Source organism: Podarcis cretensis (assembly GCF_951804945.1).
Source record: "Podarcis cretensis genome assembly, chromosome: 2".
NCBI lineage: Eukaryota > Metazoa > Chordata > Lepidosauria > Squamata > Lacertidae > Podarcis > Podarcis cretensis.
Window position 1 is genome coordinate 61,095,106 of NC_137171.1, and position 26,818 is coordinate 61,121,923.

The window sequence follows — 26,818 nt, forward strand, 5'->3', positions numbered from 1 at the left end:
GCAAGCATTGTGTGTAATGAATTTGAAGCCACCTCCAGCTTCTTTCACAGAACTTATTTCTTGCTGAACTGAGGTAAAAATGGCTAGAATCCCATGGGAAACATGTACTAAATTTTGTAATTTATTTTAATTGGCTATATTTGTACAAAGATTCATTGAAACCAAATAGTGTGACTGATGATCCTACTAAAATAGATGAACATTAGAGGCCACATTTGCAAAATCTAATCAAGGGACCCACTGTTAACCAATGTTTCCTGTTACAAGTAAACATAGAAGCTATGTGTTTCCAAACCTAGAAGCTATGGCTTCCAAACAAGCCAGGCTATAAATCTATGGTTTAAAGTTGGTTTATGAATCCTGGTTTGTTTGAAAGTCTTAAACCAGAGTTCCAGTTTACACTATAGCTAATGTAGGGCTATAGTTAACTGTGGATTCCTTGTTTTCCCACTTGTACAAAGAGAGAAGGCAAAGGGCTGCATGCAATTGCATAAAGCAAGTGTATCCTGGCTTAGTAAGAGTCATGTGAACGGAGTCAGTGTTACGTTGTCATTTTCAACACTGTACATTACTAACATAACTAATGCCTTCACCAACAAACACAATTGCATATTTGTCTCATCTTCAGTATGAGTAAACTTCTGGGCCTACAATCACTGTATATTCAACTAACCTTCCATTCTGCTGATAAAACCCTTCTTCAAATTCCCGTAGAGTTTTGCGCAATTTCTTTTTTTCAGCTCTGGCTTTCCAAAGTTGCTCCAATAATTCAGGCCTATAAAATTATAAAAAAATGCATAGAGTAATCAAAACCATCATGGATATTCCACCCATCAACAAAGCAATAATATCAATGCCCCTTGTGCAACATTTTCCAGGTGCCTGACAGCCGGCTGCAGCACTGAGTATAACATAGCTGCTTTCTGCAGTCATCAGCTATGCAATCAAGTTCACCATAGGGGAATGGATTGGCTGTGTGATGATGTTTCCCATGGGGAACTCGGTCACACAGCTGATCCAGCTGCACCTCTGCTTGCCCCACGCCTGATGTGGTTTTGGGAGAACAGCCTCTCAGGTCAAACTGGGATCAGAGCTGGGCCAAATCTGGCCCATGGAATCCTTTGATTTAAACAACTAAGTAAAATGATTTGGCTGACCTGTTACAGGAGGACATTGCAAATGAAAACCCTTCACTGTTCCACCTCACACCCCATCATGATCCACAAGTGTTTTAAAAAAATAACAATCAGCTGTTTTGATTACAAAGCTACAATTGTGTGGTGCTCACATGGTCACATTTACGTACATGGAAGCTGCACGTGTACTCGACAGACGAAGCTCTCGAGTCAATTTCTCTTGACTTTCTTCAACATCAGATTCTGAGTTTTCAACTGGACTAGTAGTAATAGACTGCGTTTGGGTGTTAGTTTTTAAGAGATCAGTTAACTCTGATGACACATCACCATCTTCCTCCTCTTCCTGAAAAATAATAAAATTGTTGAGAGATGTGTGTATTAATGTGAAATGCTGCAGTTAAGTGTACACTATAGGCCCTTATGGGACCTCTGTTGTCTTTGGATAGATAAAATACCTTGATTTCTTCAAAGAAGTGGGCTGTTTCTCCTTCAATGATAGGTTGTAACATCTGACCTCGTCTTTTGGTTGATGGTGAGCCCTAAAATATACGTCACAATATGTTACGCAATATACAAGAAATCTGTTATTTTGTTCAACTTACGTTTTGGTTGAGTACAGCATCATTTTATATTTTGGACTATGTTGGCTAAACAGCACATTCAACCCTAGTCAACATTTATCTTCAGGCATTTGTTCCCAGCATAAAGTGAGAACAGTAAATCTTACATGCAAACCAATGCCCAATTCTCAACTACTGCACAGGAAGCTTTACAGTGTGTCTAAAGAAAGATCACCATGTTAAAAAATGGTAGTCATTTCAGACAAATATTGATTTGATGAATGTAGACAAATAGACACATTTAACATTTGCTACAGCTGAGAAACTAAATAACATCTTAAAAACTGCTGAGAGTTGGAACTAGTTTCATTACCCGATTATTGTTATTGTTATCCTACCCTTCCAAAGTAGCCATGGGTAGTAACCACCAAAGTAATAAAAACATTTTTAAAAATAAACTGAATGCATATTCAAAACATTTAAAAATGAAATGAAAAGCTCTAAAAAATTCCAAGGCATTAATGAAAAATTTAAAGGCATTAATGAAAATGAAAAGCTCTAAAAAATTTAAAGGCATTAATAATTTGCAAATCCAAAACTAGGAGACCATATGAAAACAAGATTAAGGATTTAAAAAATTCACTATCTAGTGTTTCACTACCTAGCTTGGGAACACCTGTTTTGAGCATAAGGCCTAGTCCAGAAGGGAGACATCTAGCAAGATGAACACTCATTGTTGAGGCAAGTACACACCAATCAGTTGGAAAATGTATGAAACACTGATTAACTACTTACAAGGATGGGAGTAATGCTCGCTCGAGTTAACATTTGTTTCACAAGCCTGTATCTGTCATAGAGAGGTTTAACAATATGCCTTTCTTCTTTGGAGACCTGAGTGAAAGCAGAAATGGGTTATCTAACACTCAAAACAAAACAGGGTATCTTCACCATTAAGGATCACATGATGTCAGAGTCTCCTTGCTCATTAGTTGTCCTGAAGTGGTCCAGTTGATATGCAATGCTAAGCCATGATTTAGCACTATGTGGACATGTTTCCAGCAGCCTGAGCAAAATACCGGGCTTGCGGCACTTTCCTCTTCCCACATGGTGCGAGTAGGGCTTCTGCCAACTTTTGTTTTACTTTAAACCATTTGGGCCTGTCATTAGATATGATCCTGTTTTAAAACAATGACTGTGTTCACACATAAAACAAGTGCAGTCCACTCCCTGGCCTAGTCAGTTTTTAAATCTGTGATTTTAATTTGGAGCTGTGAGGTCCATAAGCCCAGTGCTCATACACACAAACCACAATAAGCCAGGAAGTCTAGCTTATCATTATGAACAAATGTGGCCAATTATGAGTTGTTAAACAAGCCAACTTTGATCCATGGGTTGGTTATAGAGCTGGCTTGTTTAACAGTATTGTTTAAATCAGGGTTTGTGGTTCATACACGATGCTAAGCAGTGGTTATTTGGCAGCAAAATTTAACTCAGCAAAAGCTTTCCTCCCAGGCACATGGGAACCCAACACTTCACTCAGGCTAATGGAGTTTCGTCCTCATAGTGCTTCCCCCATAGTTTATCATAACAAGTAAACATGAGCATTATCTGGTGACACTTCAAATAGCTGGAGAATACCAAAACTGTGCAAGTTCACAATTTAGGTGTGGACAATAAGTAATTACAGAAAAATAAAGCTTTCCAATACTGGTAATTTTGCATCTTGCTACTGAATGCGAATTCTGTAGAAAGTGTGTACTTTGCAATGTTTTATACAGGAATGTACAGAGGCCTGACTAACCTCCCTACAGCACCAGAAGAAGGGTTATTTATCTGTTATTTATGTATACACAGCAGAAAAAATACCAAAGCAGTGAACTGAAAACAAAAATACAATAGAACATCAGCTCAGAATATTTCTTCCCTCCTCAGTGTTAACAGTGTTTAAAGAGCTGCCCTTTGAGTCTTATTTTGCAGCTCATCCTTTGAGCCTCTACATGGCACACATTCAATCTATATGCTTTTTTAAGAATCATTTGGTAATCATAAAATATGAGATTTATTTGAGGCAGGTGTTCAGTGATATTTCATAACCACATTAACTGTGTATTAAATAATTGCAGAGAATGAAATAATGAATATTACCGGTCGTCCATGCTGACTTTCATAGTACAAGAGACTTTTTTGGAGAGACGTTTTTTCTTCTACCAGATCATCCTTCGTCATTTTCTGTAACAAGAGAGACAAGTGTCTTACTCTAAATCTGCTCTTTAGTGTAAGCTTCCTTCTGAAGCTAAAATTATAAAAGATAAGACAGCTATACTGAATATATTTTATACATATACAGCCCAAAAGCTCCAAAGAGTTCAAAACTCAGATAATGGCACCTGCTGCATGAGGCTTCTCCTACTGTCAGGAAACTGTACCCTAATACCAAATGACAACTCTTACTCCATATGTGCATTTGAGACTTTGAAATAGTTTGTGCAAGTGTCTGCTTATAAAATTAAAATACAGTGAATGATTACTGTAATCTAGTGATGCATGTTATACAGTTGACTCTCATCTTGTGTGGGGGTTACGTGGCCTTGGGTTTTGCATGCAAAGCCAAAATCATTAATACAGTGGTGCCTCGCAAGATGAAATTAATCCGTTCCGTGAGGCTCTTCGTATAGCGGTTTTTTCGTCTTGCGAAGCAAGCCCATTGACAGCTTAGCGGATTAGCGCTATTAGCGGCTTTTAGCGATTAGCTGTTAAGCGGCTTATCAGCAGATCAGCTGATAAGCGGCTTAGCGCCTTAGGAAAGGGGGGGGGAAAGGGGGAAAAACCCCGCAAGAACTCGCAAGACATTTTCGTCTTGCGAAGCAAGCCCATAGGGAAATTTGTTTTGCGAAGTGCCTCCAAAACGGAAAACCCTTTCGTCTAGCGGGTTTTCCGTCTTGCGAGGCGTTCGTCTTGCGGGGCACCACTGTAGTCAAAACAACCCTTTAAAAAACTCTCCCAAGGCCACTGAAGACTCTGACCACCTCCGTAATCTCTCCAAAAGCCGTATGTGCTCTCCCAAGGCCACTACAGCCTCTCCATGCACCTCCAAATACTCTCCCAGAGTGTGTGCTATGGTGGGTGGGATTGCCGCCATCCCCCCTGCCCCCCCCCTTTTGGGACAAGCATGTTAAGCTACGATCGCACAACTTAAATGTGCATAAGTTGCAAGTCGACTGCCTTAGGAAATTTGCAAGTGCTGTAAAATAAGCTGAACTGTATGATTTTCATCTCTTCAAGTGCAACAATACCAGTACAAAACAGGCATATATACCTTTATATCTTCTGGAAGGCAGCTTTCAATTCGTTTTTCCTTCAGCCTTTTAAAAATGAGTTCAACTGTGGCCTCCTTGGTAGGCTTCCTTTCTTTCTGTGCAACCCGGTGGTCATCTTCATTTTCTTCATCTTCATGATCCAAAGATGAGCCGAAGCTTTTTGGAAGAGTGTTACTTCGTGGCCGTGTCTGAGGTATGAATTCTCCATCTGAGCTTTTGTGCTTTGCATCTGTATTTAAGAAAGAATACCAAAGTCAAAGTCACTTTGCAATTATTACTGTTCAATTACTTGAGGCAACACAGAAACAAGAAACTTATTCATTCATATACAGTGGTACCTCAGGTTAAGTACTTAATTCGTTCTGGAGGTCTGTTCTTAACCTGAAACTGTTCTTAACCTGAAGCACCACTTTAGCAAATGGGGCCTCCTGCTGCTGCCGCACCGCCGGAGCACAATTTCTGTTCTTATCCTGAAGCAAAGTTCTTAATCTGAAGCACTATTTCTGGGTTAGCGGAGTGTGTAACCTGAAGCGTATGTAACCCGAGGTACCACTGTATAATGAGTGAAAAATGAGTCACCCTTCTCTCCAGTAAGGTCCAATGAAAGGTGTGAAAGCCCAAGAAGATAAAACACAAAATTCTTACCTTTTATTTGCTTTTTCAATTTGGTAAGCTCTGTCATCCACTTTAAAACCTTTGGATTTGCTGCAATATCAGAATACGACGGCTGAAAAGAGACACGTATAGCATTAGGATTCTCAGAAATCAAACACACACTGAATTTAACAGGGTTGACTTCTTCATTGGAAGAGCTCTCCATGCCCCTCACTGGACAAAGTAAGTAATAGCAGCAAAATCTGGGCTTGTGTTTTTCATACACCCCAGCATGCAACTTCTTTGGTCAGAGAATTAAGAACCTAAGAATTACCATGCTGGATCAAACCATCTAGTTCTGCCCAACCCCCAATAGATTTTTTGGGATACAATTGAAACCTTTTCATTGACTACAATACAGTGGTACCTCAGGTTAAGTACTTAATTCATTCTGGAGGTCCGTTCTTAACCTGAAGCACCACTTTAGCTAATGGGGCCTCCTGCTGCTGCCGCGCTGCTGGAGCATGATTTCTGTTCTCATCCTGAAGCAAAGTGCTTAACCCGAGGTACTATTTCTGGGTCTGTAACCTGAAGCGTATGTAACCCAAGGTACCACTGTACAGGAATACATAGAGCCATGTGACAAAACTTTAAATTTTGGGAATGCTAGCTAGCTACCAATGTGTAACAGCAGCTTACCTTGAAATTTTTGTCTTTTTCAAACTGCTCCTCAAACTGCCTTATTTTTTTCTGCAGCTTTTTGACTAGCTGATAAGGAGTCTTGTCTTCCCTTCTGTCATCCTTAGAACTATTAAATGATGCTCTTCGGGTTCTGGATTTAAAGGGCAAGGTTTTAGATACCAAATACATATATTGTAAAATGCACAACACTGGAAAACAGCAAGCAGGTGTACATTTATATTTCTATCACAAAGGCCAGAACAAAAATAGTCTCACCTGTTAACTTCTCTCACACAACATTGTCACTAATCCTCACTAAAGCTGCATTTTGCTCAGATAAGAACATGGCAGGTGAAAAAGCTGTCAGTCAAGTGCTTGAGTCACTCATAAGGGCCACCCCTTCTTCTTGTCTCAAGGTGATTGATATCTTCCAAAAGCTGTAAACCATAACATCTAAAAAACTATCGAACCGTTGCAAACCCTCCTCTATGGGAAAAGTACAGCTCTTTCACACCACAACTTAAAAGGTATCTGGTAAAAGCAGTAACAGAAAATGATGTATTCTCTCTGACACCATTATCAAATTGTTTAGAATGCAGGGATGAATGGAACATGATCTTAAAAGCTCATTTCAACTATTATATTCACAATAGCATTGTTACTTAGCTCAGTTGAATAAAAGCTAACAATTCAGATTCAGAGCCAACAACTCCTACAAGTGCTGAATTCTATGCATGATTTTAGGATTCTTGGTTTCAAAGCATCAGATGAAGAACTGGAAATCAAACTGGCAGAATACTCCTGACAAAGTTTCATCACTTTTCCATGCCTTTTTCGTAATGTATTCTATTTCTTCCCTCCTTGTAGTGATGTGACCTGCAACAGCTACCCCATTTTAAAGGGTGTATTAGATATTCTCTCTACAGCCAGACAACAAAAAGACACTAAGATTTGGAGCTTATGCTAGCTAAAAGCAAACACTAAGGGCTGGATTCAACTAATGCATCCCGCAGCAGAAACCTGCACAAGGACTTCCACTAGAGCAATGGGGCTTTCCTCCCTTTGCCACACACCCTCCTTGTGTGTGTTGGAACCCCTTGAGTAGCACAAATTTCACCTCAGTGTTGTCAACAATTCACTATTCCTATTTTGCCCTCTTAATATTCTGATCAATATTCTGCCAGAAAAAGTTAATCTCTCTTTACAGTCTCAAATTCAAATGGTGCACTTGAAAAGTGAAAACATTGGAAGCTCATAAAAATAGGAAGCGAGCAAAAAAGAAAGAAGTAAGTATCACTCGTCTCAGAACCATGAAGATATGCATATAAATATACAAATTTTTGTCACTGGGTAACCTGAAAATTGAAGTTTTTCTCCCTAAAACGTGTGTTTGTACCTTTGGTACAGCTTTTCCCCTTCCAGACTTAAGAAAAAATTCTCTAATGCACCTTAGCTACTAATTCTTTATTGCACAAGTCTGCCCACCTGGTATCTATTTACTCATTATGAGGTATGCCGAAGCATTATGAATGTTACAAAGTTCAGTTTTAGGAGGAAGGAGAAGCCAAGGCTTATGACTATCTTAAGACTATTTTGTCCCAATGCACCTGTAGAAATGGAACATCAGAACAGATCATTAGCTTCAAAGATGGTATTATGGCTGCCAGAAAAGCCACACTGAAACAAAATGGATAAGCCACAGGTTGAAACAGAGAATAAAGAAAGAGCTGCGAGTAGAGGTGCCCCTCTACCGATCCTTCAGACCCCTTGGGAAACTCAGCAAACCTGTGGTACCTAGAACTGGGTGCGGAGAGTGCAGCTGAATGGGACACAGCTGGTGGCAGCCTGCTGAAGTACCATTCACCTTGGGATTACCCATAAAAAGCAAGGCTAGAGTGAGAGACTACAGTCACGACTGCTGTTTCTAGGAACTCTTCTCGCTATGAAACTTTTGTGGGTGAGCTGAGTGTTTGTTTGGACCCTGGGTGAAAACCCAGAGGGTGAGAGGGAGGGTGTGTCAGAAGGAAAATGAACTGATACTGATTTATATGCATTAGTAACTGTGTTAATGTAATGTTTTTATACGTAACTATTTTTCTAACAATTTGTTTAAGTTGTCTGTTGTTGCTTCAGTTGTCTGTAAACCGTTTAGAGATATTTTAAATATATTAAGCAGTACAGAAATAATCATCAAATAACCAGCAATAGGATACCTATGAATCTAATGAATAGGCACTTGAAGAAAAATGTCACTGCTAATCATACCATGATTTGTGATGATCTCAGGATCAAGATGGTAACAACTCTAAATGTACCAAAGACTCATCTGGTGCCTACAACATAGGATGAAACAAGATTTTCTGCAGCCAGGGGCAGTTAAGTCCAGGGAAGTGAAAGTAGTACTATTTTAAATTGATGTTTTGGAAAAGAAGTCACAAATTTGGACAACTGACGACATGCTGTGATCCAGGCAGATTCAAGAAGTTATTTCTTACTGAACAACACAAATACCGCTCCATGCACCATGGTACCATATGAGACATAAGTTCCAAGTATTTTGTTAATACGGGGGGAGGGGGACCTGACACGGTTTGAGTCAAAGGTTGTGTAGAAAATGGGAGACAGATGTCAGGTGGTCCATGCTTATGCAAAGTACATTGTTAAACATAGTCTCAGAAGACATATTGGCATGGGGTCAAAAGTAAAAGGCGGTAGAGAAAAAGATATAGAACAAGTGTATCATCATGCAAGATCTCCGAAGCCTGAATTCCCTAGCACCTGCTTAGCAAAATGAGTAACTATGCATTTAAAAAAGAAAAACAAATGGACATCACCATTTCTCCATAGATTTTCCCAGAGCTCTACTGCTCTGAGACAAAACCAACCAATTTCCATTTTAAGGTCAAGGGACCTTATTGCTGTAAACACCAAGGTGAAGGCTCTACAGATTATAGGTTATAGTGTTATAGGTCTAAGGTCTGCCTGGCTCCAACAAATGTGTTTAAGAAGCAGTGAAGAATGGTAGTGAAATATACAAGTACACAGGGAAATGAGATCTTGAGAATGACAAACAGTTTAGCTAACACTGGAAAAGAAAAGAAAGGAAAAGGAAAAGGAAAAGGAAAAGGAAAAGGAAAAGGAAAAGGAAAAGGAAAAGGAAAAGGAAAAGGAAAAGGAAAAGGAAAAGCTGACATGTTAGGAAACAACCAGTGCTCTGTAAGTTCAACACTATGGACTGTATCTAAATTTCTCTCCGCCACCCGAATTCATCACCAAAATTTGCTGCAGGGGTCCCCCTGTCTGGAGATGGTTTTGAAGATGACAACGGGGAGGAAAAGGGCAAATCCCAATGTGTGAGTGTAAGTCTGTTCCATTCATGCAACAGCAGTGCTAGCCACAACCCTTAACACTTTTTGCAGCTATAAACATGTTTAGGAGTACTGAAGTCAGTTGTAGCATTGTAGAACAAAGAAAGCTTGTGGCAAGAAGATGGTTCAGGCCCACATGAGGCTTAAAGCCTTGACTGAGTATGCTTTCCACTCATTGTTCTTCCACTTCAGAAAAAATTGAAAAAAACTTTGTAGTGACAATGGTTGGTTTATGTATAATTTTCATAACCAGAAAAGTATTCTTGTATAACAATGCTCAATAACTAACATGAATCAGAACTCAGGGCAAGGCAAGTCTCCATCATTAAAAAGATATAACATTTTGCCTATTATGGGCGGGTTCAGTATACTCTAGAATGCCTCTCTCTCCAACCACAGTGTTAAATTTGCTTTACGTTAACTGGAAACAGGTGGGAAATCCATACACACTAAAAGTCAGACTAGATAGCATCACAACAATGACCACGTAGTTTAAGCATAAATGGATTGGATCCAGACTTAGTTATGAACAGAAGACCAGCTCTGCTGGATCAGGCCAAAGCCCATCAAGTCCAGCATCCTGTTCTCACAGTGGCCAACCAAATGCCTATGGGAAGCTGAAAAGGAGGACCTGCCTGCAGCAGCACTCTCCCCACTTGCGATTCTCAGCTGCAAGTACTCAGAGGCATGATGCCTTCCCGGGGGGGAATAAAGCCATCATAGTTAGTAGCCACTGATAGCCTTATTATTTATAAATTTGTCTAATCCCTTTTAAAGCCATCCAAGTTGGCAGCAAAATTCATAGTTTATGCACCGTATAAAGAGGTACAGGATGGACCTGCATATTAGTATTATGAGAGAAGATGAAAAACATCTTCAATATCCACTTTCTGTACACTTCGGGTGGAATTCAATGTTGCTCTATGGTGAACTGCTGCCTGCCTGATGGAATGATCGATCAGCCCCTCTCCTTTCCTCAATGTGCTGTTCCAGGAGTTCTCCTGACACCCCCCAGGCCAATTCCAGAGGTGGGAGGGGGGAAACTCCACTGCACAAGCAAAATCCCTTGTACAGGCTTTGCAATGACAGATTAGGTGAAGACCACCCCATGTTATCTTATACACCTCTACTGTGTCCCACCTTACTTCTCAATGAAAAAGACCAAAATGCTCTAACCTTTCCTTGTAGTTACAACTTTGACTAGACCCACTGGATCCAGTAGGGCTTAAATTAGTCCTGACTAGATTTCAATGAGCAATGAGCATATTCAATGGATCCAAATTAAAATCAGGTTTGAGATTTCTACATACAAGGTACAGAAGTCTCCCAAGTCTGCAATGCCGGAAGATGGACTAGATGACACTTGAGGTCCCTTCTAACGCTACAATTCTATCTCAGCTTTTACACCAAAACACCTCTTTTCTAAAGAGAACTGACTCCAAACATCAGAATTTGATCTTGTGTAGCTTAGTTGTGAGCATTAACTACCTACCTAACAAAAGAAAGTGCTTTAGATGAAGAATCTGCTTTTTCTGGATCATGCAGAAAACGCTGGCTTTGTCCAAAATCCAAACTCCGATGTGACAATATGGGATGACTGTCTTCTTCCAGAGGATGATTCATTCTTCCAGCTTGTGGAGAAAGCTGAGCTTCTCCAGATTCACTCTCTTCCTGCCAAGATTTAAAAGCAGGAAACGGCTCTACAAAAGACAATGAAATAAAAAGCAAATGGCACTTAGGTATTATAGGGTCACAAGAAAACCAAGTGTGCATTAAATAGTATGCTTATACACAAAATGAATAGTGAAATGCACTGGAAAGCTACATGTCATAAAGCAAACAAAAAAGAAATAGCCCAATACACCCAAAATACATATACAACAATATTCATGAGTGTATACAACTTACGCATTTTTCTAAATAGTCAGCATGCATTACTTTAAAAAGTTGTACAATTCTGCACAACAAATTATATACAGTGTGCATTTTAGATAGCACAACAAAGCCAGTGGGATGTTTAATCCACTGACAGCAGATATTTTCTGTAAAAGCAATAAAAGGCACACTGAAATAGTTCAAGTGCAACATTAAGTGCATGGATCCATCTACATAAAGATAATGAATGCAATCTTTTACAACTCTTAGGTTGCAATCCTATATATGCTTGACTAAGAGAAAGTCCCATTAAACTCAACAGGGCTTACCTCTAAGTAGACATGTATAGGACTGTACTGTTAGAAAACAAAACAAAATCAACTATGCTTCAGTATATAAAAAGTTCTGACTTCCTTCATGTGTTGATATATAGGATTAGTTCACTAGTCTTAGAGCGATGCTGAAGGAGCATAAATTGTTTTCAAACATGAAAAAAAGAACAGAATAAAATTCCAAATTTGAGGGGGAAAATGATTTGTTGATATGTTTCATAAAAAAAATTCTGCTTTAAAGGAACTGAAAGATTAAGTAAGGGATCCCAGGAAATAAAATCCTTGCTAATGTCCCTTTAAAAATTTGTATCTACTCTCTTAAGGGCTTTTTAGCTGTCTGCTTAGCTGCTATCAGGATAAGTATAGTCACCATAATTTCCAGTGCAATTCTTCTACTTGAATGCTAAGTTCAAAGAATATGGAATGGTAACACAACAAAATGCTGATTGACCCACTTGTACCTGCTTCCCACCGAGTACAAAAATGCCTTTAAGGAATCACCGTCTTGACATAAAAGATGCCGGGTTTAAAAAACACAAACCAAGCATGTCCTCCTGCTGTGAGCATATTAAGCTGCCCTATGCAGAGTCAGACCATTGGTTGTCCATCCAGCAGATTAATAATCACTCTGACTGGTAGCAGCTCTCCAAGGTCTCAAGCAGAGGTATTTCCCAGCCCTGCTGGTTGGAATGCTTTAACTGAACCTGGAACCTGATGCATGCAAGGCATGTGCCTCTGTAAGTAAGTTATGGCTCTTCAGAAGGCAGCAGGTAAAGGGGTAATTTGAAAGCAACCATAACCATGAAAAACTGTAGATAACTGAATGTATGGCGAGCCATACTTACCCTCCCCTTCTGTCTGCAGATGCATTGTTTTGAAATCAATGAGGGGAAAAGTGATAGGGCATGGTGCTAATAAATGAAAAAATGGCAAAAAATACTGAAGTGAACACATCGCACAGTTAGAACAAACCATACATAACATGTAGGAAGTACAGCACAAGGAAAGTCTTCCAACTGAGCGGGCCAGGTGTGAGCACCCCATTCCCAATGATGTGGGACAGTTGAAGGTGCCCAGCACCACCCAAGATTAGGCCCTTTATTAATTAAAAGCCTTTCCAGAAGGGTTGGATCAGAGCTGACAAACAAAAAGCCACATGCTTTCCCATGTTTTAGCAAAACACGTTTTTAACGGAAGAGGATTTCCACACAAGACAGTTTTTGCTCATATTTTTAAAGACAGTAAGAGCAATTCAAAATGCAGGAGAATAATTAAATTATTTGTGCACTCAACACATGCATTTGTTTAATTAGAATGATAAATGTTAATACTGGTTGAAGCAGATTTTTTTAATCACAACATTGTAAACAGGCCTCACTCTGCAAAGCAATGAAGTAGACCAGGATCCCACAGGCTTACACAGGAAATCCAACTAGTCTAACATAAAAAGTTTAGCATACTAGAATTCTAATTGATTTCAAGAGAACAGAGAATGACCAGATTGAGTCCAGGGTCCAAAGGACCATGCAAGACCTTCCAAGAGCACAAAGAAGTTACAGAGTACAGCAGCAAACAGAATAAGAAGTCCTATTTGCCACATGTTTTCTTCTAAAAGCAACCTGAGAAGCTGACATTCCTACCATAACAAAGGACTGTTGTTGCTTTTAAAGCAAATATTTGGGCGCAAAGTATACTTCTTATGCTTAGATTCAGGAAAAAAATAGGGATGGAAGCTATCACCTATGTAGGAAGCAATTCCATGTTGGGATTAATATTGGTACACATCCACACACTGGCTCAGCTACATAGTTTGGTATGTGTGCCTTCCTTCCAATATTCCTGGCTTTCAGCATAAAGTTTCCCCTTACATCCAGACTAGCAAACAACCATTTGTGTTTGTTCTGCAAATTAGGATCAAACACCAATTTATTGGACAAGTGCAAATCATAGTTTTTCATATGGTTTGCTGAAAACAATGAAGTCCTTAATTACTCTAAATGTATTTGGAGAAGGTAGAAAAGGGAGTGCAAAAGCCAGACTCCTTCCAGGGTCATTCTCATAGTGCCAAATTATGGCTTGGTGTTACATCTGATGCAAAGCATTCATACTTTTTATAATACAAAAAAAATAACCGAAGACTGAAAGTTTCATGTCTGTGTTCCTGGTGTCCAGGTATTCACCTTTCCTGTTCTATAAGAAACTCCCAACAATTTTTATTTGCTCATTAGTGTAAAAAGAATAGCCCTAAATGCCTGATACCACATAAGAACACCAGGTTGATTTTTAAATTATACACAAAACAATTAATATCTATACCTCAAATTGATATTAATATTGAGGTTAGTTGAATTACGCGTATTCAAATTTGTTATACAACAGGGCAGTACTTGCTTCATAAGTAAGCACTAACACTACATGCCACTGTATATCATTTAGGGCTGCACTTTGTACCAAAGTTAAAAACTGTGGCTACGAAGTCCCTGCTGGTTTGACCATTATATGGCCTACATGCTCCTTTCTTGTAGGAAAGGAAAGAAGAGAGGTGTGAATACTGCTTGGCCAAGGCACTCAAGGCACCTCAGGAGCACAGCATTCAAGGAAGCTTCCACTCATTTCCCACAGTATAGGAGGGCAAGGAGTATGGCCGCTCTGGTTGCTGCTTGGGCTCAGGTGTTCTAGGCACCTCATATGCACAGTGACCTGGGAAACTGCTCCCATTTCTGCTGCTGTGTTCAGGAGAGCTCAGGGTTGTGCTCAGGTCCTGCTTGTGGGCTGCACATAGGCACCTGGATGGCTACTGTGATTACAGGATGCTGAACTAGAAGGGCTTCTGCTCTGATCCAGCAGGACTTTTCTTAAGTTCTTAGGCTCCATGGCAATAAATGATGGTGGGAAGGTGGTGGGGTGATTGCTGATTTGACCCTGTGAGCTTGGCACAGACAACCTTCAGTCTTTGCTCCAATCCTTGACCTGGAGAGGCATGAAGGATTCACTGCATAATTTCTAGGATGATCCCCGCCTACCTTGTAGCTTAAAGATTTAGTAGTGGATTCGCCAGAGGGTTACAGTATACTTGCCATGCCAGCTATATACGGAGTTCTATACAAGACAGATACTCTAAAAAGGTGACTCACTGGAAGCACACATATGTTGTACAGGAATGTTAAAAGCATATGAATACTTTTTTAAGGGCTTGAATAAGCATTAGGTTGCTTTGCTTTTGGTTATGTTTAGGATAAACTGAGTGGCGGCCTTAACCTCCAAAATGTAACTATCATTCTTGCCATCTATTTTCTCTTCACACTTATTCCAAACAGCTACTAGTTCATTTCTTAAAATGCTATGAAATCATCCAAAAGTTAATGGAAAACAAATGCAAGCTTCTGAAAAGTTTCAGAATTACTCTGTTCTTCAAAAGTATCAAAGGATTCAGAATTACCTTCCCATCTGTCACCACCATTCACATTCTTCAAATCAAGATGTGGTACAGGGACACACAATGTTGCTTCGGGAGCATTGTTATTTCTGTTTTTCAGTTCTTCCAACTCATTTTTGACACTTGGATCACAAACTTTGCTAATAAAACCCTGTAAATAAACATCACAGTTATTCTAATCACTCCACAATGGAGTTAACAAGTTTCAGTCTCCAACAAAAAACAAACAAACCCAAAATAAAAAACCCACTGAATTAATTTCACAGTGTTTTTCTGTCTAGAAGATCTATGAATGTGAATATAACTAAACATTATGCCAATGAACTCCACACACATAAGCAAACACTCTCTCCCTCCCCCCCATAAGCAACCACTCTGGCACAAAGGAAACACGAGACTCTTAGGGAGAGTGCACATTTAAGTAAGCAAGCATGTTTAACATTAAGGCCTAGCTTTACAAGAAAAAATAAAGAAGCAATTTCTTACCAGAATCACGTGTGAAGTCATTTTGTCGCCATCATCAAATGATGTACAATCTTGCCTATAAACAGAGTCTTATTATTGTTTGAGCAGATTATTACTTCAAAGCATCTGTGAAGACAATTTAGTCTTTTATACCACACATATAGGCTCAATTCAGACATCACACTAAACCATGGTTTGTGCCAATCATGATTCAGAACCCCAGTGAACAGTTTAAGCTTCCAAACAATCAAGCAAACGATCAATTAGAGATACTTGTCTGCTTTCATTTTTCATCTGCCCAACACTCTCATCTCTAGATGTAGTAGCCTTGGAAGGTGGATCAATAGCAGTAGCCACAGCTATTGTTCGTCAATTCAGAGGTCATGTGAAATCATAATTAGCAAGAACCATGGTTTGGAAACCCACTAAAAATGGCTTTCAGTTCTAGTTTGTCAACTGATTGCAAACCATGGTTTGTCAATTCAGACATCATGCGAAACCATAGTTAAACTTCCTTAACCATGATTTATCTGAATTGAGCCAGAATGTATAGCAGGAAATTGGCTAGAGGAGACATTTGGGGTCAGAGCCACAAGACCTTCTGATACATTAATAACTGCAAGTACAAGAACTGAGTTAACAGAAAGGTGAAAGGTTGCTAGGCCAGATAATAGGCTTAAATTAAATTATTATTAACTTGACTGGCTTTCCCATTTCCCTACTCTAATAAAACAATAATCACAAAAACCTGGACACCTAAGCAGTCCACATAAAATAGAAAATAAGGGTGCTGGTAGTATCAACACTGTTTTTAAAAGCAAATGACTTTAAAGTCTAAACTTGGATAAAATAACTGCCAATTTTTCTCCATTGTTCTAACAACAAATAGAAGTACTCATGCCAGTCAAATCACTTCTGGATGATAACTCAATTTTTAAAAGATTTTATCTGAACAAAAATTATTCAGCATTCACAAAGCTGATGCTAGAAATGCAAACTGTTACATTCCCCCCCCATGCTCTCATTTATACTAAAATACATACTTATCTCCAACAGACTCTTTAGCGTCTTCTGTTCCATCACATGGCCGCAATAATATGCCTGCTTCCTATTTAGGAAAAAACACAGACTTCAGCATGATACTTCAGACTGAAACACCCACATCTTATTTAAAAAAAATAAAATAAACCAAACTTAAGGTTTTATGTGTGGTCGACCTGAATATACATTCAGTTCCTTAACTTTGTACAAATGTGGCCAAACCACAATTTATTAGAAAACATTAATATAACACAAATAGACTGTTCATTTTTAGCCCTCTTCTTATATCTAGAAAACAGATTTTTTCATAAGGGGCTACTGACACATATTAATTGCAGATTTGAGGCCCAGAGATCTGAACAAAACAATAATGACAAACATGATGAGGACTTGTCCTCAGCTTATGTAAAATGACTCATCAGTTGGACACACTAAAAGGTACAATTAATCCTTGTTACTAAATAAAGCAGCGACAAAGATAAAATGAGATGCTTGCTGCTGGCAGCAAGCACTCATACTATGTAAAGCAACAACAGAGGAACACATACTTTTACTCATTAGTAACAATATCAGATTTATAGATGTGAATTTTACTGACAACACTTATTTCTGCTATAATGCATTTTCTAAGCTCCCTAATCCCAACTACATATAACAAGTTGGAAACTGCTGAGAATCATGAAGTATTTCTTTTTCAGAGGTGTAGCTAGAACTGCCAGTAGCCTAAACTAAACTTATCACAGCTTGTTCAGTCCCTGTTGACATTTTGAAAAGTGATTAAGGATTTCATACATCCTACCAAATTCAGCGCCAAGCAGCTGTCCAGATTGCTAATGCCGTCTCCCAACTGCACCCCTCAAATCCCTCCAAAGGGACTGAGCAGGCTTCAGGCTGTTTACATCTAAATGATCTTCCTCTTTTGACTCTTGATTCTATTTCTCTCCTTTTCCTCTGCTATGTCTCTTGTGTCAGTATCTAAACTTCAAGCCCCTTTTGGCAAGAACCTATCTTCTCCTTTGTGAGGTTTCACATACATTGATGACACAAAAACAACAACTCGATATAATTTGTTTCCCCCTATTTTTGTGGGTTCTGGACTATCTATGTGGAACTTATGCCCAGTGCCAAGATCCTACATTGATTCAGTTTGTGAGTATTCCTTGTGAAGGTGCTAACTGTGCAATATGATGAGCTCAATTTAAAAATATATGGGGGATCGAGAGAGAGAGCTTAAAGAATCTGGAGAGAAACATTCTGTTATGCAGAGCCATATTTGGGCTTTATTGTTTCAAACAAACCATTGTTATAATTTACAAATTTGCTGAATTTGGATGACACAACAAGCTGTGGTTAAATAAAAAAACAGAAGCCAAAGCTTCTCCTCTTCATGGTCATGTTGAAAGAGAGGGAGTGGGGTTGTGAGATCCCAAGGGAAGGCTACATTTGTTCCTGTCACAATAATTATGATTGTCCAAATACTGTATAACCTTGATGTGGAAAATTAACTTTCAAATATTTCAAAATACAGTACATTTGCAACTATTTGGTACAAGAGTGTAATCATTTTGCCAACCACAGCGAAACAACACTACAGAACAAAGCTTCCACTTCCTATTGCTTTTCACTTGCCTCAGTTTCCACCATTTTCTGCAACAAGTGAAAAGGTGAAAAATATTTGTGAATATACACTACAAATGAGCAAATGGAAGGGGCTGAGAAGCTTGTTTCATGCCAAGCTTCCATTTTTTGAAGTTCATGAAGTGTAGTGGACATACACCGGAAGATCCGTGGTATTTTGAGGAGACATGGTTGGCCTGGCACAATTAGTCCTTCATGTCATCATAGAGGCTACCAGAGAACAGGCACTCTCTGTTTCTCTTAGCCTCTAGGCTGGTAGCAGGTAACGTTATTGCTGAATCATGCTGACTTGTCTTCTTTCCCAGACTGAAGTGCTAATGTGGGGAACATCCCCTGATTAGAGATAATACAGCTGTGGTACATCAAAAGGACCTCAGAGTTAATTTCATGGCTTAGCTGTTGGTTTGTCTGATGGCACATACCCAGACCATAAGACCCATGGTGCTAGGTCTGGAAAGTTAAACAATCGCACCTCATGCCACGTGACTCAGGACAGATAGGATAAAAACCCTGAAGTCTGACCCAAGAAGTGAGCTTTGGCGCAAGCCTGAAAGCCAGCATGGGTACTGCATGACCCCTTGGCTAGCTTGGGGTCTTTCCGCTGCTGTATCTTTGGAGCTCTAAGCAGATGAATGGGGGTGTTATCTGCTTGCTTGTTTTGCCATTAACTCTTATGAATAAATTGCCATAAATCTTAGACTTCCTCACAACCCGTGTTTACCTCTGAAAACCCTGAAAAAGAACCCCCTTGCACTTGGCAAAGCATGAAACTTTAAGTAAAATTTCCAAGAAATAAACTAGAGAACCTAGGGAAATAAAATCGAGTACTTCTACTGTACTGCCGCTGCAAGAAGTTTGGTTAGTAGATGGGATATCAAAACTGCAAATTACAAACAAAAACAAATAAAATAGCTTATTGGGATGGAGTTGAACAAAATATAGGTTCAGGACACCTACTTTTTCCAATGTTGCTAAAAAACATGTGCAGTATAGTTCTATGCACATTTACTAAGAAGCAAATTCCACAGAATACTTCTGTGCTACATTACCTGATAATTTTCCTTTTCTTCAGACACAGGCTGCATAACTTCATTGTCTAAATTAGTGCAATCCACAGCTTCAGAGCAGTCACCAAGATTCTCACCATCTTTAGTAATATTCTTTTCAGTATCATCCCTAATATCAAAACAAATATATATATATTTTAAAAAATGCTGCAATTATTAGAAGTGAAAAAATAATAATGCTGGGAAAATCCTGGGGTACAATTAGGTTAGAAGACGTTCACAAGTCAAACTACTTTTGGGGGGGGGGAAGGGGTTATTTAAAGGATCATTGATATATCTAAATTGTCTCCTCTGGCACAATTCTTAATTTACTATTAGTTACAGGTAGTGCTTTTTTCCTTTAAAAATGTTTATGCCTACTCTCATTTTGACTCAAGAAAATCACCATTTTATAGTTCAAATTGAGAAAAATAAATACAGTAAATGGGCAAAAGTACAAACATTAACAAAATATTAAGGGGTATGTGTACCCCTGCATCCCCCCACAAAAAAGCACCGGTTACAGGTATCGCTCTTGGGGGAAACCTGTATTGCTCCTGTCAAGTACACGCACAGACAGCAGATAATGAAATAGGCTTCCAGGGCTGCCTTCACACAGTAATCAAGGAAATTCAACTACTAAGTTGTTCGGATGAGCAGTGGCAATACTTATAACACAGAGCTTAGTTACACAAAAGGCCAAAATATTGCTCTGCCACGTAACAGTTGTATTTTTATTTACTCACTTACCGCCAGTTTATATAACATGATGTTGCTATAAAAAAATGGTTCTGTTTTTCCTTTGTGTGTGTGTGATAAATGAAATTTAATAAAAAGAATATTAAAAAAAATAATAAAAAAATAGTAACATAAACAGTAAAATATAATCCAGTAGTAAAATGTCAGCTTACTGGTTGTTAGATCCTTCATCCCCCTTAATATTTGCTTCTTGGCACACCATTTGGTGGTGGTGTAAATTCTTGAGATCTTGATCTATGCTGCTCTGCAGATCAAATAGATGTTGTTCCACAGCTGCTCTAATTGTTCTTTCCAAGATGCTTTTAAAAAAGAAGTTATGTTTTAGTAGCAATCTAATTTATCCACATAGTATATTCTCATTTCCCAATTCTGTACCAAGCAGGCAGAGCACAAAAAAATAAAGCAGACTTGAAAAAGGAGTGTGCAGCACTCATGTGCGTGCACGCACGCACACAGTCACATCTTTTAATTCACTATAATCCATTTACTTACAACTGCATTGTATTAACTTTTTGCAAGACTACTCATCTAAAGAGCTCGGGCAAGTAACAAACACAGCTATCAAATAGTAAATCCAAAATATATTCTCAACAGATTATTCATTAGATTGTCAAGAGGATATTTACCACCACATTGTGGTGTCATTTGGGTATTTTAAGTCATATGAAAACCTACTCTACTAGACATTAAAAAGGTAGTATAACTCACATAACTAAGTCTCTTATGCATTAGATATCCAATAGGTTGGTTTCTAGATTTCTGGCCAGCTGGGCTTTCTATAATGCATACACTCCAGCTTAAGGTTCTATTGTTTTAGGACTTTCCTGATTAACACTGGTTAGGTTTCCTAACGCAGATGAGAGGTGGGTGTCAATTTTAATATGGACATCTGCCTACTTATATGTTTTTTATTCTAAAACTGTCAGCTACATCTAACCCAATAATGCTACTTGTAAAATTAGCAACATGGACTCAAGTTCACTCAAAATATGCCTGTTGCCACAAACCACCTTGGTCGTTGGGCTCAGGTGGTGTTATGTCGTGAAATCTCTTGAGGGCTCAGAGTAAAGGTATCAGCAACATAACAGTGCAGTTAGTGTGGAACTGAATGGTCAATTAGGTAGGAAGAAATGTTTCGAAATGGTACATAGAGAGTCAACACTGGCAAAATAAGAGAAAACAGAGGCAAGAGTGCTCAGAAGTGAAGTAAGGAGGAGACGCATGATGGCACAGCTGAAGCTGGAAACCTAGGCTGAGAAATAAGCACATGAAGTATTGTGGCATATAGAGGCTTAAAAGAAAAAGGTGCAATAGAGTAATAAAAAAGGAGGGTGGAGGGGGGAATAACTAAAAGGTTATGGAATGTTAGAAAAGGTAGTGAATAAGTAGGGTTATCTGGAGAATCAAGAAATATGGAGGGGGGATTTAATATACGGACTTTAAGTAGCCATTCAGTTCTTAGCTATAGGTGTCTCTTTATACTGAATAAACTAATGCACAAACAGTGCAACACTTCCATAACAGAACACAGTCCAATTAAGAGTATTTTCGATTCCTTTTGGGAATTTATACTTACTCTGCAGAGGCTGGCAAGATGCTTAAGGGAGAGAGATGAGCACTGAAATGAAAGAGTTCTGGATTAAACCTAATGGCATTTTTCAGAATTGTACATATTCTATCTTTAAAAAATATAAATCAGGTGTCACCAACCTTTTTGGGCCTATGGTCACATTTGGAGTGCACTAAGGTCACCACCCCCTCTGGCTGCTTGTCTGCCTCCCTCTCCCAGCCAGAAAGAAAGTGCACACTTTGCCATAGGGTTTGGGTAAAGGTCAGAATTAGAATGCATCCCTTCTGAATTTGTCTGATTTTACACAGGGTCTACAGGTCCAGAGCTTGCCAGCACCACAAAAACATTTACTGAAGATACAGATCCTCATGGATCTTCATGGGTTTAACATAGGTTGACAACAGTGCTATCAAAACCTCACAGAACAAATCTATAGACAGAGAGCTGATCTATGATTTGATGGTCTTTAAGGGGTTTTCTCGTAAAAATTAAGAGGCTTAATTAAGAATGTAGAGTTTTGTTCTTGATTTTTAAGTAGACCTCCTAGACTAAGATAGGAATCAGAACATAATTATTCCTGGGGTATTTATACCATGCCTTTTCCCCTGACGGGACTCAGTGAGAGTTTTCTTGGCAAAATCTTAGATTGTGATGGGAATATAAAATGGCATGAAGGGCCCAATCCATTTACTGCATGGTAGAAATATACATCATCATCATCATCATCATCACCACCACAATCTTTTATACCTCATGCCTACATGGGGGGGGGGGGAGAGATATAGAGGCAGTCTCAGCCTTTGGTGACTTGGGAGTTCCACAACAAACATGCAACTCAATCCCCTAAAACAGGCCCTAAAAATGTGGCCTAATATATGGTGAGGTGAATTGATGCAACTAATTAAATGGTAGCAGAATACCAGATCAGAGTCATTAAGACTGTCCATATGGCAGCAATCCCAGCCAGGTCACATTCAGATCATTGGTCTCACAACTATCTTAATACTGGCCATGTGCCACTGAGAAGTATGAAGAGCTGGGGGGGGGAGTTTTGGGACTACAATTCCCATCATCCCTGACCACTGATCCTGTTAGCTAGGGACAATGGGAGTTGTAGTCCCAAAACAGCTGGAGGGCAGAGTTTGGGGGTGCCTGCAATAAGGCATCATCTCGTCTTTCAAAAGAGATGAGCTACTACTGGTCAGAAGGTTCAGTGACCGAGCACCCTACCCCCAGCTTACAAACAAATACTGTAAAAAAAGCATTCCAATGTTGAGTCACTTTAATTCCCTTGGAATAATAGGGCCCATGTTTTGTAACCCTGTCTCATATTTAACCATTGTGTCCATACTATAATAAATAGTTCAAGTCACTACCTTCCACACATTCACCTACCTGTGGTTTTACTTTGGTTTTATTTTAAGGCTGGTTTTGTGTCACAGTGATCAGTAATTGTATGTGGACTACACATATTATCATCAGATATTGTTTGATAACACTATTTTGCAGAATTTTGTATAACCTTTCTTTTAAAATTAATTTTTTTAAAAAAAGAAGAGTCGGTGTGTTATCCACACTTATTGTCTTCATTCACTATACAAAGAATGAATTCTTTTCTGAGGGTGCGTTCTTATGTAACCACAACAGTATCATCCACATGAGAGGGAGGTAGGCTCAGAGCAACCCCAAAGACGTGCAGAAAAATAAAAGATCTTAAAAAAAGAACTTAAGAGGGGGGTATCAAAAACAGCCCAACAAGAATGAAAATCTAGTGAGAATGGAATGGTAATTGATTGCTGTCGGAAGTGGGGGGCATGGCATGGGTGAAGGGCACTCTATGGTGCAATATTTTGTCGCAGGTCACACTTGTTAGGTTGTGCTACCTAGCAGTAACAGGAGGCAGAATCTTAAAAAATGGCATTTTGCCATATTTACGATTTAAGTCCAGAGGGAGCTTGGACATGGGACAATTTTGCTAGATACAGCCCTCAACAATTGGTGGAGGGGGTATGTTACCAGAGGACTTGAAGAGCATGTCTTAGCTGTTGTGTCTTTAATAAATAAGATAATTAGTAAAATTCAGGAGTGTAATACATAAATGTTTATAGCTTAGGTTCCATCTCTCCCTGCACCTCCTAACTATAAATCCTATGAATGTTTTCTTATGCAGAAGTCAGTCCCACTGAATTGAATAGAGCTTACTTTCATGTAGGTATACAAAAAACTGCTGCCTTAGTTTGTGGAATAGCTGCAACTTAATAAGCATTATAACTTAAATGAAAAGGAAGGTGGAAAATATGCTGTTAACAAAGATATTAATACTCTTAAAAATGCAACTCTTTGGGACATTATGGGATCTATAAAGGATGGATCCAGAATGTAAAAAATCTGGTTTTATCCTGAATCCTGAATATAGGATATATAAAGGGGGGGGGGGTACACACATATATAGCTTTTCCAAACTTTGTGGGCAGAAAGCTTCACTGAACTTGAAAACCCAAATCTGAAATGCTGACACATACCGGAATAGTTAAGATGGCAAAAGTCCTTCACTTTTGTAATAAAAATTTATTAGACAGGTAAATTAAAAGTATGTATATTATGCACTAGATGGACGCAGGTGGCGCTGTGGGTTAAACCACTGAGCCTAGGGCTTGCCGATCGGAAGGTCGGCAGTTAGAATCCCCGCGACGGGGTGAGCTCCCATTGTTCGGTCCCTGCTCCTGCCAACCTAGCAGTTCAAACGCACATCAAATTCCGGCGGGAAGGTAAACAGCATTTCCGTGCACTGCTCTGGTTCGCCAGAAGTGGCTTTGTCATGCTGGCCACATGACCCGGAAACTGTCTGCAGACAAACGCTGGCTCCCTCGGCCTGTAAAGCGAGACCCCAAAGTCGTCTGCGACTGGACCTAACAATCAGGGGTCCCTTTACGTATATTATGCACTAAAACCCACACTTTCACAACATTTTTTGTTTTCAACTAGAAAAGGTGAAAGTTAAATAAATATTTAAACTTTTAATAAAAGGGCAGAAGGCTGAAACCTCAGTGTACTGCTCTCTCTCTAAGCCACTAGAAACCAGATTTTCACAAGGGCTTGTAAAAGGCAGCAATTCTGAATGTTCTCTTCCAATCTCTCCAAGCTGGAGTCTTTAGAATGCTGATAGGACAAAAAGAATTGGCGATTACCTTCAAGAGTTTGAGATGGGTGGCAAAGGGAGGCTTAAAGTCTTAGCAGGAAAGTATACAGTTCTTTTGGGGAAAGCTGTGGTCAGCCCTAAGCATATGACAGTGCACAATGGGGCTCACCCAGGGATTACTATATGAAAGCATTATCAAGTCAGTAACTTAACAGCAACTACCTAATCAGCTCTTTGCAGTATTTATATTGGAACAAATAATATGGATCATTTTCTACTCCATTCCCAACAAAGTGGCTGGAAATATCAGTGGCTGCTCCTTCTTCCCAATTTATAACGTATGAGTGTGTTATGTATAAAGTACTTCTTACACATGGTAAGATACTTACAATTTCTCCATATTTGGGGTGGGGGTGGGTCAAGGGGAGGGAGAAAATAGTTGATTCTGAGCTTGATATTTGCTTTAAAACTATTTTTAAAGTAAATTATTTGCATTCTATTTCCTGGAGTTTTACAAGTTATTGTTATTGTGACTAAAGCCATCAAACTCAGTGTTTTTGTTTCACATCACAATACTACTCTATACTACTTATCTTGTTACTAAGCTAACCTATTCTGTTTTTGCTAACCAGCTGTTTATTTCAGAACTGGTGCATTTAGAGTAGCTAATATAACATTTCATTTTTTTGTACATTTAATATGAACAAACCCTTAACCACAAAATGCTTTAGTTTAATGCCATTTTTTTCTCTCAGCTGATTACACTGTATGCTTAGTTACCACCAATGGTATTAGTAACTGATGAGCTACAGGACAGTAATTCCTGATGGCAAAATGTGAGGGAAATTAAAAGTAAGAAATTATAAATGAAAAACAATTAAAAATATGCTCCAGCCAACATTAAACAGTATGCCATTTATTAAGTAGATTACTATATAGCATATTTCAAATGCTATATATATTACAACTTTTGTTTAAGCCAAAAATTCCAAGAAGCACAGAGAAAACAAAAAGGGAATTATAATGAAGAACAATCCTTATTAGTAGGAATTCAAATTTGGGTTCTGAAACATCAAATCACAATAGGCATGCTGCTAGACTAATCAACACCAGAACCAAAATATTCTACAATTTTCCTCTTCCTATTACATTTTCTTTTCTCTCACCCAACACCTCTACTTATGCAACGCAGTGAAGATTCTCAGAAAAACAAGTGTATTGAAACAGCACTATTTCAAAGACTAAGGAATCCTATTACTAGTTCAAAGTCCCTCTAATCAGTAGCAGGATTTGATAAGATGCTACGCAGCACATAAATGTATTATGTATCCTATCAGTGCCCCTCCAAACATTTGTATTTCAAACAGCAGCATCATTTGGGTTGACTGCTGATGAAGAATGACGCAGCAAGATACCAGCATAAACATTTTAATGGCAAAGCACTTTGGATTTTCTTAAGCACTGTCATTTTAGTAACAAAAATAAGCAATTAAGAAAATATTCACAAGCTTACTTTATATAGCTTATTATTACATGCAAATTGTTTTATAGTGCAGTGTATGCCTTCAAAAATATTTATGTTTAGCTTCTAAAAAGTTAATTCAGTCTTATCAAACTATCATTTTAAGTTGATTTACCTGTGCAGTAGAACTTTGTAAGCCATTCTGATTATTTTTGCTATTCCAAATGAGCATTTCATGTAAAAACACTTCATTTGAAAAACTATACAGTATGGCAATCTCTGTTGACTATCCATTCTGCTTGCTTGATCTCAATAGCTGCCTGTAAGATGGCACTATTGGAGTGCTGCACTAAGCCCTGCAGTCTACATAGAAATAGACTGCAACATGAGGTCACTACT

At 38.8% G+C, this 26,818-nt stretch overlaps 1 protein-coding gene across 6 annotated transcripts in view; it reads right to left on the reverse strand.

The window, feature by feature from the left end:
* The window catches only part of FAM13B (family with sequence similarity 13 member B), a 55,306-nt gene that overhangs the window by 3,472 nt on the left and 25,016 nt on the right, over positions 1 to 26,818 (reverse strand). For 4 of the 6 annotated variants that reach the window (XM_079967506.1, XM_079967509.1, XM_079967507.1 and 1 more), the window contains 16 exons: positions 21,825 to 21,866; positions 20,401 to 20,547; positions 19,493 to 19,619; positions 16,808 to 16,872; positions 15,786 to 15,840; positions 15,303 to 15,450; positions 12,709 to 12,774; positions 11,149 to 11,356; positions 6,307 to 6,439; positions 5,659 to 5,740; positions 5,013 to 5,242; positions 3,842 to 3,925; positions 2,492 to 2,587; positions 1,592 to 1,675; positions 1,307 to 1,479; positions 674 to 775 (listed from right to left, as the gene is read on the reverse strand). In XM_079967506.1, coding sequence (XP_079823632.1) covers positions 674 to 775; positions 1,307 to 1,479; positions 1,592 to 1,675; positions 2,492 to 2,587; positions 3,842 to 3,925; positions 5,013 to 5,242; positions 5,659 to 5,740; positions 6,307 to 6,439; positions 11,149 to 11,356; positions 12,709 to 12,774; positions 15,303 to 15,450; positions 15,786 to 15,840; positions 16,808 to 16,872; positions 19,493 to 19,619; positions 20,401 to 20,547; positions 21,825 to 21,866 — 1,842 coding nt within the window. The remainder of the gene's footprint in view (positions 1 to 673; positions 776 to 1,306; positions 1,480 to 1,591; positions 1,676 to 2,491; positions 2,588 to 3,841; positions 3,926 to 5,012; positions 5,243 to 5,658; positions 5,741 to 6,306; positions 6,440 to 11,148; positions 11,357 to 12,708; positions 12,775 to 15,302; positions 15,451 to 15,785; positions 15,841 to 16,807; positions 16,873 to 19,492; positions 19,620 to 20,400; positions 20,548 to 21,824; positions 21,867 to 26,818) is intronic. The other 2 variants (XM_079967508.1, XM_079967511.1) reach the window with 2 other exon arrangements.